Genomic DNA, 13180 nt, shown 5'->3' with positions numbered 1-13180 from the left:
CAGCAATCAGCTTCACCTAAGTTATTTGCTTGTTTAGTTTGGCCCATGGTTAGAGTACTTTACTGGTTAACTCACACATGGTTTGGCTGCATCAGATATCCATGCTGTCCCCCATTGTGCATATGTTCTTAATGCAAAAATGCCCACATAGAAGTAGGCTCTGCTCACATCATCAGTCCTCTGCAAAGAGAAGGGAATGCTTCAGACAAGCAGGGCCTGATCAGACAGATTCTTACACAACCCCCTGGTAATTGTTAAAGGATAGGGCTGGTTCTACCATTGAGCAGAGTGGATTGGCCGCCTCAGGGAGCAGATGCTGGGGACGGGGGGGCGGGGCGGGGGGGGCGAGGAGCTATTGGAGGATAGATCTGTGTGTGCCATGCAGCCTGCCCTGTGCTGTCCCATCGCCAGCATTGAAGTAAGCTTCAGCTGCCAGTCAGGTTGGCTTTTGTCCATGGAGTACAGGGGGCATCTTGTCTGTCACCTCAGGCAGCAATAGGAAAGGGCATGTGAGTCTGTCACTTGGATAACCTATGCACCCAGATTACGTGTCAACCAGCTGTTTTTGTCCAGAGAAAAGCTGCATCATTCTGAGAATGTTGGTTCGTCTTCTGCTTTTAAAAAAAATCATATAAATAGGTCAGGAAAAAAGGGGGAAATGTTTGTTATGGTTCAAGAATAATGCTCATTCTTATTTTTCTGAATTGTGGATGTGATCTTAGTTGCTGTCACTGTAAGGCAAATAGAATCTTGATGTACTGTGTGACAAGGCCTGTTTGCTGAATGCATGGACAGGTGGGATGGGATCCAATCCTCATGCAAGCAGATATGTTCAGGCAACAGAAGGTGTACCAAAACCTTCTATGCACATAGGCCTTGTTCACGACATGAGGGATGAAGCCTTTTGCAGAGTTGCCAATCTGCACTTATAGAATCATAGAATCATAGAATAGTAGGGTTGGAAGGGGCCTACAAGGCCATCGAGTCCAACCCCCTGTTCAATGCAGGAATCCAAGTCAGAGCATCCCTGACAGATGGCGGTCCAGCCTCGTCTTGAACGCCTCCAGTGTGGGACAGCGCACCACCTCCCTAGGTAATTGGTTCCATTGTCGTATTGCTCTAACAGTCAGGAGGTTTTTCCTGATGTTCAGCCGGAATCTGGCTTCCTGTAACTTGAGCCCATTATTCCGTGTCCTGCACTCTGGGATGATCAAGAAGAGATCCTGGCCTTCCTCTCTGTGACAACCTTTCAAGTACTTGAAGAGCGCTATCATATCTCCCCTCAGTCTTCTCTTCTCAAGGCTAACCATGCCCAGTTCTTTCAGTCTCTCTTCATAGGGCTTTGTTTCCAGTCCCATGATCATCTTTGTTGCCCTCCTCTGAACCCTCTCCAGTTTGTCTGCATCCTTCTTAAAGTGTGGTGCCCAGAACTGGACACAGTACTCCAGATGAGGCCTAACCAGTGCTGAGTAGAGGCGAACTAGTACTTCCCGGGATTTGGAAGCTATGCTTCTATGAATGCAGCCCAAAATAGCATTTGCCTTTTTTGCAGCCATATCACACTGTTGGCTCATATTCAGCTTGTGATCGACAACAATTTCAAGATCTTTCTCGCTTGTAGTGTTGTTGAGCCACGTATCCCCCATCTTGTAACTGTGCATTTGGTTTCTTTTTCCTAGGTGCAGAACTTGGCAGTTATCCCTATTAAATGTCATTCTGTTGTTTTCTGCCCAGCGCTCCAGTCTATCCAGATCACTTTGAATTTTGTTTCTGTCTTCCAGAGTATTAGCTATCCCACCCAATTTTGTGTCATCTGCAAATCTGATCAGCATTCCCTGCACCTCCTCCTCCAAGTCATTAATAAAAATGTTGAAGAGCACTGGGCCCAGGACTGAGCCCTGCGGTACCCCACTCGTTACCTCTCCCCAGTTGAGAAGGTCCCATTGATAAGCACTCTTTGAGTCCGATTCTGTAGCCAACTGTGGATCCACTGGATCGTTATTTCATCTAGCCCACTTTGAGCTAGTTTGCTCACCAGGATATCATGGGGCACTTTGTCGAAAGCTTTGCTGAAGTCGAGGTATATGATGTCTACAGCATTCCCACAGTCCACAAGGGAGGTTACTTGATCAAAAAATGAGATCAGATTCGTCTGGCAGGACATGTTTTTGACAAATCCATGTTGGCTTTGAGTAATCACTGCATTGTTTTCAAGGTGCTTCCAGATGGATTGCTTTATCATCTGCTCCAGAATTTTCCCAGGGACTCATGTCAGACTGACTGGTCTGTAGTTCCCAGGTTCCTCCTTTTTACCCTTTTTGAAGTTAGGGACATCATTAGCCCTCCTCCAGTCATCTGGCACTTCCCCCGTCCTCCATGATTTCTCAAAGAGAATAGACAGCGGTTCTGAGAGTTCTTCTGCCAGTTCCTTTATTACTCTAGGATGCAGTTCATCTGGCCCTGAAGATTTGAACTCATTCAAAGTAATTAGGTGTTCCTTGACCATATGCCTGTCAATCTCAAGCTGCAATCCTGCCCCTTCAGCCTGTACTTCGCCTTTGCCAGGGGGCTCATAGACCCTCTTTTGGGAGAAGACTGAGCCAAAGTAGGAATGGAGCACTTCTGCCTTTTCTTTGTCATCTGTTATCGTTTTGCCATCCTTATTTAATAGCTGAACAACCATTTCTTTCCTCTGCCTTTTACTATGCACATAGCTGAAGAAAGCCTTTTTGTTGTTTTTAGCATCCCTCGCTAACCTCAGCTCGTTCTTAGCTTTAGCCTTCCTGACACCATCCGTGCAATTCTGTGCTACCTGCCTGTACTCTTCCTTTGTTACTTGGCCTTCTTTCTACTTCCTATATGTGTCCTTCTTTGTTTTCAGGTCATCCCTAAGCTTTTTGTGAAGCCACATTGGCTTCTTCTTTTGTCTTCCACCTTTTCTTCTTGTTGGAATTGTTTGTAATTGTGCCTTGAGAATTTCCTTTTTTAAAAGCTCCCACCCATCTTGGACTCCTTTTCTCGTTAGAGTCGCTTGCCATGGGACCTTACTGATCATTGTTCTGAGTTTATTAAAATCAGCTTTCCTAAAATCCAGGGTACCTGTTTGTCTACACTCGGATTTTGCTTCCCTTAGAACCAAGAACTCAAGTGCAACATGGTTGCTTTCCCCCAGAGTTCCTGTAACTGCTACTTTATCCACGAAGTCATCTCTGTTGGTTAGGATCAAGTCAAGGATAGCCGATCCTCTAGTTCCTTCCTCTGCTTTCTGTAGGAGGAAGTTATCCGCCACACAAGTCAGGAATTTCCTGGAGGGGACATGTTTTGCAGAATTTGTCTCCCAACAAATATCGGGGAGATTGAAGTCCCCCATTACTACTACATCATGCTTCCTTAAAACATTGGCTATTTGCTTTTCAAAAGTTTCATCCTCGTCTTCTCCTTGATTGGATGGTCGGTAGTAGACTCTGACCACCAGGTTCCTTTTATTCTTTGCTCCATTTATTTTGATCCAGATGCTCTCGATGGGGCTACCAAGCTCATCCTCCTGTATTCCTGTGCAGAGATATGTATTTTTCATATACAGTGCAACCCTGCCTCCCTTTCTGTTCCTCCTGTTCTTTTTGAACAAGTTATATCCTTCAATTGCTGTATTCCAGTCATGAGAGTCATCCCACCAAGTCTCAGTTATACCTATCAAGTCATAATTTCCCTCCTGTATTAAGAGTTCAAGTTCATTCTGTTTGTTTCCCATACTCTGGGCATTAGTATATAGACATCGAAGACCGTGTGCTTCATAGTCTGGCTTTCTTCCTACATGTGTCTGAAGACTATTATTGGGCGCTATCAGAGCTGTTCTCTCCGTTGCAGTGCATGCGCCTACATCCATCATTACCCCCAACATTACATCTCCCTTCCCCGTAGGATTCAGTTTAAAGCCCTCCTGATGAAGTTCTTCATGCTGTGGCCAAACTTACAGCAGTATGTGTGCAAAGCTCCATTCGCCCCCTCCAGTGGACACACAGAAGTCATGGGCAGGACCAGTGGGTACAGTGCTACTCCTCTCCCCACCTCCCCCTCAACCATTCAGTGAATACAGTTTGAAGATGTGAGCAACACTATGTGCAAGATTTGCTATGTATGAGATTTGACAGATCTGGAGCTCTGAGTGTATAGTTACACTTTAGTTCTCAGTCAGAGTTCCCTTGTTGTTAACACTATTCTTATCACCTTGATATACAGACAGAATGTAAGAGCACAAATAATGTAAGAAAACCTGCACACATGCACACACACACAGAGGCTGCAAACCTGTGAATATACACCATATTTTAACCCCTATGAGAACAGTGTAGGGGTGGGGAAGGCATTAATTTGGTTCACATTATGTGAATTTACCTTCTTTGTACTTTCCAAAGCAGTACAAGAAACAAAACACAGCTGGATATTTGCACTTTTCCAAATTTTGTGATGCAGTTCTCCAATTAAAAAATGCATACAAAAACATATTATATTAGGGGAAATTGCTTGCAAAAAATGCTTCTATTAGGAAAAAATGGGTGCAAAAATGCCTTTATTGGGAGAAATGCACACGAAAATGTGTTAAAAAAAGTTTGTGTGGACATTTCTCAAAAATTGCAAATGGATGCAGGAGTGGGACAAAACAAACCTAAGGCTGGAAAAATGAAGCAAGTGAAACCGAAATGAATTCATCTAGCCCTAGGACAGTGGGAGTTAATTCTGAGTAAACATGTATAGAATTCTGCTGTAAATCTAGGGGATATTTCTCTCCCACCCCCCTCCTCTTTCCTATAAAATACCCAGTTCTAAAGGAAGGCTTATTTTCCAGGCTGAAATTTGTGGTTTGTGATTTAATATGTCCATTTCAGAAGGATTTTAGGTAGAGGAGAAGCTGAGTAACTGGCCCCAGAAGGGAACATCATCTAACTTAATGTTCAAGTATCCTCACATTTTCTTTTCATTCATTGGATCTTTGACATGCCTCCTTGCTGTTGCTGGGCAACCCAGAACAGCATTGTGTATGCATGTTAGGAAATAGCTGTTATTGTGCCCTGTGGGAAGACTAAAACTCTAAATGCTGTGCTGGGGCGGGGTGGGGGGATGGGGATGGCAAATCATCTTTCATCAATACATAACTTTAGAAGGAAAGTTAATAAAAAAATGGGTTTTATGTATAAAAAGGAGCGAGAGAGAGAGAGAGAGAGAGAGAGAGAGAGATGAAGCTCTGCTTGACCTCTTTGGAAAAAAAGTTGACTCAGGTTTATTTTTACTTTCAGTCTGTTTGGAGGGAGTTTGATTTGTATGAGACCATTACTGAGCCAGCTTCTGTGCAGAAGGATTTAACTGACATTTAAGTGACATACAGGCTCAATGTAAGCCCTCTAACTGCAAGCAGATGGAGAGACAGAACTGAGTGAAAATGGCCTCCCAAAATTCTCCACCCTATTTGTGGGTGGTGTAAATAAGGTGGTGGGGAGGGGGGAACCATATTGCCAAATATTCTCCTAGGAGAGGAGAAATTGTCTCAAGAGTTTCTTTGGAGCATTAATTGTATGGGCAACAAGGGTGCCATTTTGCATCCTCTGCAATGTGCTGGACTTCGCAAGCATCATTCTAGGGCAGTGTGTGTGTGTGTGTGTGTGAGAGAGAGAGAGAGAGACAGACAGACAGACAGAGGGGGGAGGGAAGTGGTGGCTGCCACAAAAATATGTGGAGGATATTCAGAGAAAATTGGACAAACTGACCCTCTTTTCAAAGGGGGTGAGAAAAAGATTAGTGAGAAAACCATACCCATCAACAAACAATCAACTACAGAAGATTACTGGATGCTGAATGAGATTATTTGATGTAGGTGTTCTACTAGTGCCCCTCTTTGCTGCTTTCATATGGAAGCAAGGCTATAGAATTCTAAGAATACACACCAGCAATAGGTTAGAGCCTAAATTGTAGTCTTCTGTACAACTTGTTTATTTGTATATTAATTAAGGGATTTGTATCCCACCTGTTCACCCTTAAAGCATCAACTTCTTAAATAAAAAATACAAAAATAGCAGCTAAAAAATCAAGTAACAAGAGGCAGAATTGGTTATCAGTAGAGTTGATAATTGTAATTACCAAAGTGAGTTTTCTCTTCACTTTAAGATATCCCTGTTACATTGTTTTGGTTAGGATGGTTTAAGAAATACTTTAAAAAAGAAGAAGCCCTTGAGAGATGGATTCCAGATACAGAGAGCCATATTTCATTTCATTTATTATATTTCTATACTGCCCCATAGCAGAAGCTCTCTGGGTGGTTCACAAAACTTAAGAAGCATTAAAATACATTACATAAAGTGCAAAACCATGTACATAAAAACATATAAACAGACAGCACACACGCAGACAACATATATCTAAAACAATTTTTAAACAATCAACCAAAGACAATTCAGGACCTGATTAAAAACTCATTATATGCTGCCAAATGCCTGAGAGAAGAGAGCAGTTTTAACTTGGAGCTGAAAAAATAACAATATTGGCACCAGGCAAGCCTTGTCAGGGAGATCATTCCATAATTGGGGGGAGGGCACCACCGAGAAGGCCCTCTCCCTTGTTCCCACCCTTCGAGTCTCCCGGAAGGGGAGGGCCTTAGATGCAGAATGTAGTATATGGATCAGTTCATGCTGGGAGAGGCGCCCCATCAGGTATTTTGGTATTGAGCCATGTAAGGCTTTATAGGTCAAAACCAGCACCATATGGCAGAAGACATATGCTATTTTCAATAGTTCAGTGCAAGGATGGTGAACATGCATAGCAGGAGGTGGCATTTCGGTGGCTCTGCCCGAATCTACATCTGTCCATAGAACACCTGAAGACACACACACACACACCCATGTGCACAGGAGCTCTTGTGGGACTGTTTAATGAACACATGTAGTTCTGAGGCAGAGTCTGACACTGAAATGCTCCCCCTCCCCAATGCACATTCTGCTCCCTGTACAGAATGATTGAAAAGGGCTGTCGTCAGGGTGGGAGGCAGACACAAAGGGGACAAACTGAACTTTGATTAAGGGAGTTTCTACTACTCTGAAGACTGCACAGAGGACAAAAGCAATTAGAGGATGTTATAAAGATGTTTGAGTGGCAATAATTCTCAAATGTCAATAGCCTATCTGGGTTTAGAGGTGTTGTGCATTTGGCTGTTGACAGCCAGTGTATAGTTTCCACAGCAACAGCTCTATCATACAATTCAGCTGCTTCTCGAGATCAAAAGTACAAGTGCACTATGCCATCTTGGGAGGTTCTGTAAAATGTTATTTAAGAGCGGTGCACGTTTGGCAATTTGAGAAACTGTTCTGGGCTCCACCACAAAATGGCTGCCATGGGGGTCTCTGATTATCTATGTCAGGAACTATAGCAGTATCAAAGCTCATGGGCCAGCTTCTTCTGACTGGACGATTCTTCCCAAGACTAAAAGGTAGTTGGCAAGTTTCTGAAAATGTATGATACACACACACACTTCCATTTGAACTCCCAATGAAGTTTTATGATGACCTGTTTTTCAGTACTGTGAGAGGCGTGGGTTTTCAAAATACTGGAGCCCCTTTGCTGTGTAAATGCAGCCATATCTGGCAAACAGGTATGGTTATAGCAGTGCAGTCCCTTGCAGAATAATTCCATTTTGCAATACAGACTGTGTCCTGATTCTTCATATTTGAGTGCAATATTTCTGAGGAGAACGATCACCATGCTATTGAATTCAACAGTAACAATAGCAACAGGGGAAGAAAGTTGTCCAAGGACAGAGAATGGAAGTCAACTTGGCATCATGTAAGAGAAGATAACAGAAGACAAAGGACAAGGGTAGGCAACTTTTTTGGACCATGGGCACATTTGGCAATTTGAGAAACTGTCCTGGGCTCCACCACAAAGTGGCTGCCTTGGAGTCTCTGATTATCTGTGTCAGGAACTGTAGCAATATCAAACCACATGGGCCAGCTTCTTCCAACTGCACAATTCTTCCCAAGACTAAAAGGTACTTGCCAAGTTTCTGAAAATGTGTACCTTTCTCTTCACTTCATTTGATTCTTTCCTTTGCAGACACTAAAAGATGCTAGCGATAATGCCCGCAAAGACTTCCACCGAGAGGCAGAACTACTAACAAACTTGCAGCATGAGCACATTGTGAAGTTTTATGGAGTATGTGTGGAGGGGGATCCTCTCATCATGGTCTTTGAATACATGAAGCATGGGGATCTCAACAAATTCCTCAGGTAAATGCATAAATACTTTCTTCTAATGATGTACAATAGTGGGAATAACTTCCAGTAGTGTAGCTGTGTTAGTCAGTTTCAGCAAAAACAACAGAATTGTGGCACCTTAAAAACTAAGGGTGCAATCCTATGCATATTTAGACAGAAAAACGTCTTACAACTCCCAGCATGCCCCAGCCAATTGGGTGAGGCACGTTGGGAGTTATAGGACTTTTTTCAGTGTAAACATGCATAGAATGGCACCTTAAGACATTTTTTTACGACACAAGCGTTTGTGGAGTGGAGTCCACAATCAGGTGCCCAATTGTGATTCCCAGTAGTGAGAATGGAGCCCTGATATTTCATTGTTTGTGTTTTAATACAATGTGTTTTAATTTTGTTTGTCATTGTATGCTGCCTTGCACTTGGGAAAGGTAGGATAAAGTATTTCAAATAAATGAACTAAAATAATGCAAAGTTGTCCACCATTGTTTTGAAAGTAGCATAACTCCACAGGAGAGGGACTGTAGCTCAGTACTAGAACATGTGCTTTGCATGTAGAAGATCCCAGATTCAGTACCAAGTGTCCCCAATTAAAAGGATTAGGTAACAGTCTGGAGAGTTGCTGCCACACAGAATAGATAATACTGGGCCAGATGGACAAATAGTCTGACCTGACATAACACAGCTTTCTATATTCACCTAAAAAGGAACTCTGCCAAATATGAAGTTGTTTCAGTCTGTGAACTATTCTAGGCTAATCTGCATGGCATCATGCCTCAGATAAAGAATATAGTAGCTAGCACAACACTCTGAAAGTGTCAGCTTTCTTTTAGAAGAAGAGCAAACTCGAAATTCTAAGCAGTATAAGATCAGTTTCCACTAAGTTTAATCAGTTCACCAGTTTCTCATCAAGTTTAATCAGTTCACCAGTTTCTCATCAAGGCAAGCCCAATTCATTCTGCTGCATGAGCCAAAAAACAAGATGGCACCCCCTTCAAGACAAGATGACGTCCCCTTCATTCCATGTACAGAAGCCGACTGGAGCAGCAGCTGAATCTTACCTCATTACCTGAGGGTAGCCTGGCAGTTTAGCAAGTGCAGGACATGCTGCATGGCACACACAGCTCTGTCCTCCAAGAGCGGATCGGCTAGGGGGCTGTCACTGCTGCTCTTTAGCAGCTGCCACCTGAAGCAGTTGCTTCACTCTGCCTAATAGGAGGGACATTCCTGTTCTCTATTAAAGATTTAGAGCGCAGGCTAGGGCCAGAAGAGGCTTTCAGTACACAAGAGGTAGGATTTAGACCCTGAGCAAGCTGACATTTTATTTGAGTTTCTTGTTTATGAGTTGCATTTCTGTTCAAAGAAACACGGAGAGCAACTTCCATCCCATTTAAAACTGGGATTTAAAACATTTAAAACTATAGAATTAAAAATTCTATAAAACTGTATAGAATTAATCTGCCCACACTGAGATTCAGTTGCTGTTTGACAAAGCAATTCTATACATATCTACTCAGAAGTAAGTCCCACTAAGTTCAATGGGGCTTACTTCCAGGCACATGCTTATAGGCTTACAGCTTTAATATAGGTTGGGAAGATTCATTTGGTGCTATCATTTACCATCTTCACTGGAATCCATAAGGAGAGCTACATTTTTTCATACATATATTTTGGGGTTTGCTCCCCTAACATTGCTACCTACATTCATTAGAAATTGAGTGTAGTTCTGCAAATTATGGGAAAGGGAAGATGCATGAGAAAAAAACTGTGCTACAGATATCCAATCACCCTTAGAAATGTAGGTATCAACTGCTGTGAGTGACTGTTTTGCATTCAGCCACATGTAAACATACTATCAAAATAGGACACATTCTTAAAATCTGGTGGGCTGTTCTCAAATCCCATGATCCAAAACTCTCTAGCTTGAGTTCATAGGATTGCCTGTAAGCAAATTGCATGGACCCTGTGATTTGGCACAGTAGCTGATGTCACATTCCAAGAGATGCCTTCATGAATTGTTTTGAAATTAGGTCTTCAGTTTCAAAGGATATTTAATTTCTGAGATTCCTAAATACTGGCAAATTATTCCTTTCCTCAGATCTTCCATATTCTGAGTTCTTTGTCATTTTGAAGAACCAAGAGCTACCTTCCTTTCCCTCAGCAAGAAGCTATAAGGGCTTGGCTTTCCCTTAAGCAGTGATTAGTGATCCATGATTACTAATCTTCAGCAGAAAGTAGGGTCCCCGATCACATGTATAAGTCTACTCATGTAGTTTGTATGCATGTAAGGACTCTGCAGTCTAATGAATAGACATAGGTTGGGGGGGGCAGGGCTTTCCTCTGTGATGCCACTTCCTCCCTTTTGCACATTAACTGCCCGTCAGAGGAATGCTTCTCTTCCACAGTAGGTCTTTCAGAATTCTTGATGGGAAATAACATTAGCATATCCATACACTGGACTCTCCTTTGCTGCCATATTGCCTTGTTTTGCAAGCACCCATCATAGAGAACCAGGCTGCCTAAACTGTGATCACGGGGACAAAATAGGCAGTGTGTGTTTAGCAGGGCATGAACCATTTTTACAGAGAGAATGACTTCCTTGCATCCTAATGTTTACTTGGAAGTATATACCACTACCTTCTATGGTTCTTACTCACCCAGAGTAAGTATCCACTGCACTCTTAGAAAGATATCTGTACTATTTATAGACAGATGCTGCTAATAGGTGTGTTGTGGATTATTGCAAAGGGACAGCCTCCCACAATTGAATGCACACATTAAAAATTAATCATAATTGCACCCATTTAATAGCATTTGAAGACTCGTTCATTTGTTTTTTCTGATACTGTTTTGTTTTCTGCCTTTGGAATTTCATTTGGAATTATTGTGCTACAGAAATACGTGTTTTTTTTATCACAAAGTTAGTTATTTCTTTTATGTAGGACACAGAATTCCTCAGTAAAAACAATCTCTTGAACCTGAGCTTAAATCTGCCATTCTTCTGCCATTTGACACAGCATGTGATGTAGATGAAAGAGTGCACATAATCATGAAGTGATGAAGACACATTTATTTCTTGCCCTGCAGCGCCCCCCAAGGCTGCCATGAAAAAGTAAACCCTCGCAGCTTAACCGCCCTCTCCCCTCCCCGGTATGTCCTTCAGCGCTTGCTTCCTGCAGTACAGTCTCAAGGTGCCGGTTAGGATCTGAAGGTCAGGATGCCTTCCTGTTCCTGAGTGTAGCATTTAGGCTGAGGGGAACATAAAGATGCACCAGAGCAACAAAATAAATGTTACAGTCATGTACAGTTGTGTTCAGTTATAGATAGAAATTAGACAGAAATGAAAAAAGAAACACCAGTAATTTAACCCCCCAAAATGCAAGTTTAGGTAAAAATAATGATCGTGGATGTTAGTCAAATCTTAGTAGCTTATTTACAGACTATATATGATGATGTGCAATGACTCCAGAAGCAGCACAGCTTCACAATGTGCGTTTTTGTGGGTGTCGCAAGCTGATCCAGGTTGTCACGACAACACAATAAAATGGGGATGGTATCATTTCTCCAGGAACAGCCACCATTTCAAGATGCATGCTTGCATAAAACTGGAATAGGTAGGGCTGGATGTTGTAGGAGGGAGACATGACCAGAAGGACTGAGCAATGTGCCCTCTTAAAGGCATTTCAGCCACTATGGACCCTTCTGCATCTGTGCAACTGTATGCACCTAATATTTGAATGAGACTGTATCTGATTTGCAGTGTCATGGTATGGCCATGCCAGTTAGCTCACATGAAATGCTGCTGTAGTTCAATCGGCACATTCCATTCTGTGTACCCTTCCAGCTATACACCTTTCAGATTTGCACTACTAACAGAACATTCTTCACATGCTGACCTTGGACATTTGTTTGGCCGCTTCACATGCTGACCTTGGACATTTGTTGGCAAGCCAGTCCTGTTTCCACCACCCTACCACAAGAATTTGACCTTTGGCTATTGACTTTCTCAAAATTCGGAGAAACTCCACTTTCATTTTCAAAGTCAGAGTCAGCTGTTATTTTATAGAAATCTTTCTAGCTTCCATGATTGTAAAGGAAAGCTTTAATATGTGAAAGAAGCATCTGCTTATGGCTCAGAAATCAGTAGTGATATCACACAACTTCAAGCAGGCAGAGGGTGGGATGTCAGCCCAACAAACCTTCTTGCCCCACCCTTGCCTTTATAGATCAGCAATGTCCTGTGATTCTCATATCTTTTTTCATTGTCTTCTGCTGTTCAAGTTCCTTCTCTTCCTCACCCCAAATAACCACTTGATATTTTGCTGATGCAAAAATATAGAAATAGAAGTGAATGTATGCTAACTTGCTTAATTTGGGTGAGGGACTGGAACACCCCCTTTCCCTGCTACAGAGGAGGGGTGGATCTGTCAGTATCCAGTTTGTCGGCAAGCACTGTTGTGTTGCACTAGAGGTAATTTATGCTAACGCAACCTAATTTCTATTAGCAGTAGTGTCTCCTTGGATACTGCCCATAGAGTTTGTGACTAGGGCCAGACCTGGTTAACTGCAGGTCTGGCCCTAATTGACAATAGCAAAGATCAGCAAGCCCTTTTCATTTGTAGGGACATGGTCTATTCGTCAATTCAGAACTTGATGTTCTCATGATATTGCTGTGCATCATTCAACTGCAAATCTGGAAAAGGACTGTGGATGTGACTAGGAGGAGATATACATTCAGAAAGGAATGAAGACATTTTAAGGCATGGAATCTTCAGAGCAAAAATGCATTAACAATACTGTGGTGCTTGAATCTTAATTTCTCATATGCAGTGGAGGCTGGTGGCTCCGATGTCAGCGGAGCAGTGAATCTGCTCCAGGTTTCAGCCAGAGCCAGTCAGAGCTCTAAAGGAGCTATCCGAGGTGTTTTG

At 42.5% G+C, this 13180-nt stretch overlaps 1 protein-coding gene across 1 annotated transcript in view; it reads left to right on the top strand.

Moving 5' to 3' along the window:
• Positions 1–13180, top strand: part of NTRK2 (neurotrophic receptor tyrosine kinase 2) — a 252017-nt gene that overhangs the window by 205658 nt on the left and 33179 nt on the right. Inside the window, exon 16 of the mRNA XM_084834187.1 lies at positions 8098–8270. Within this exon, the coding sequence (XP_084690313.1) occupies positions 8098–8270 (173 nt within the window). The remainder of the gene's footprint in view (positions 1–8097; positions 8271–13180) is intronic.

Source organism: Heloderma suspectum, chromosome 2 (genome assembly GCF_057233095.1).
Source record: "Heloderma suspectum isolate Gila_16-S chromosome 2, 16-S_ref, whole genome shotgun sequence".
Classification (NCBI taxonomy): domain Eukaryota; kingdom Metazoa; phylum Chordata; class Lepidosauria; order Squamata; family Helodermatidae; genus Heloderma; species Heloderma suspectum.
This window is presented reverse-complemented; position numbering and strand designations above follow the sequence as displayed.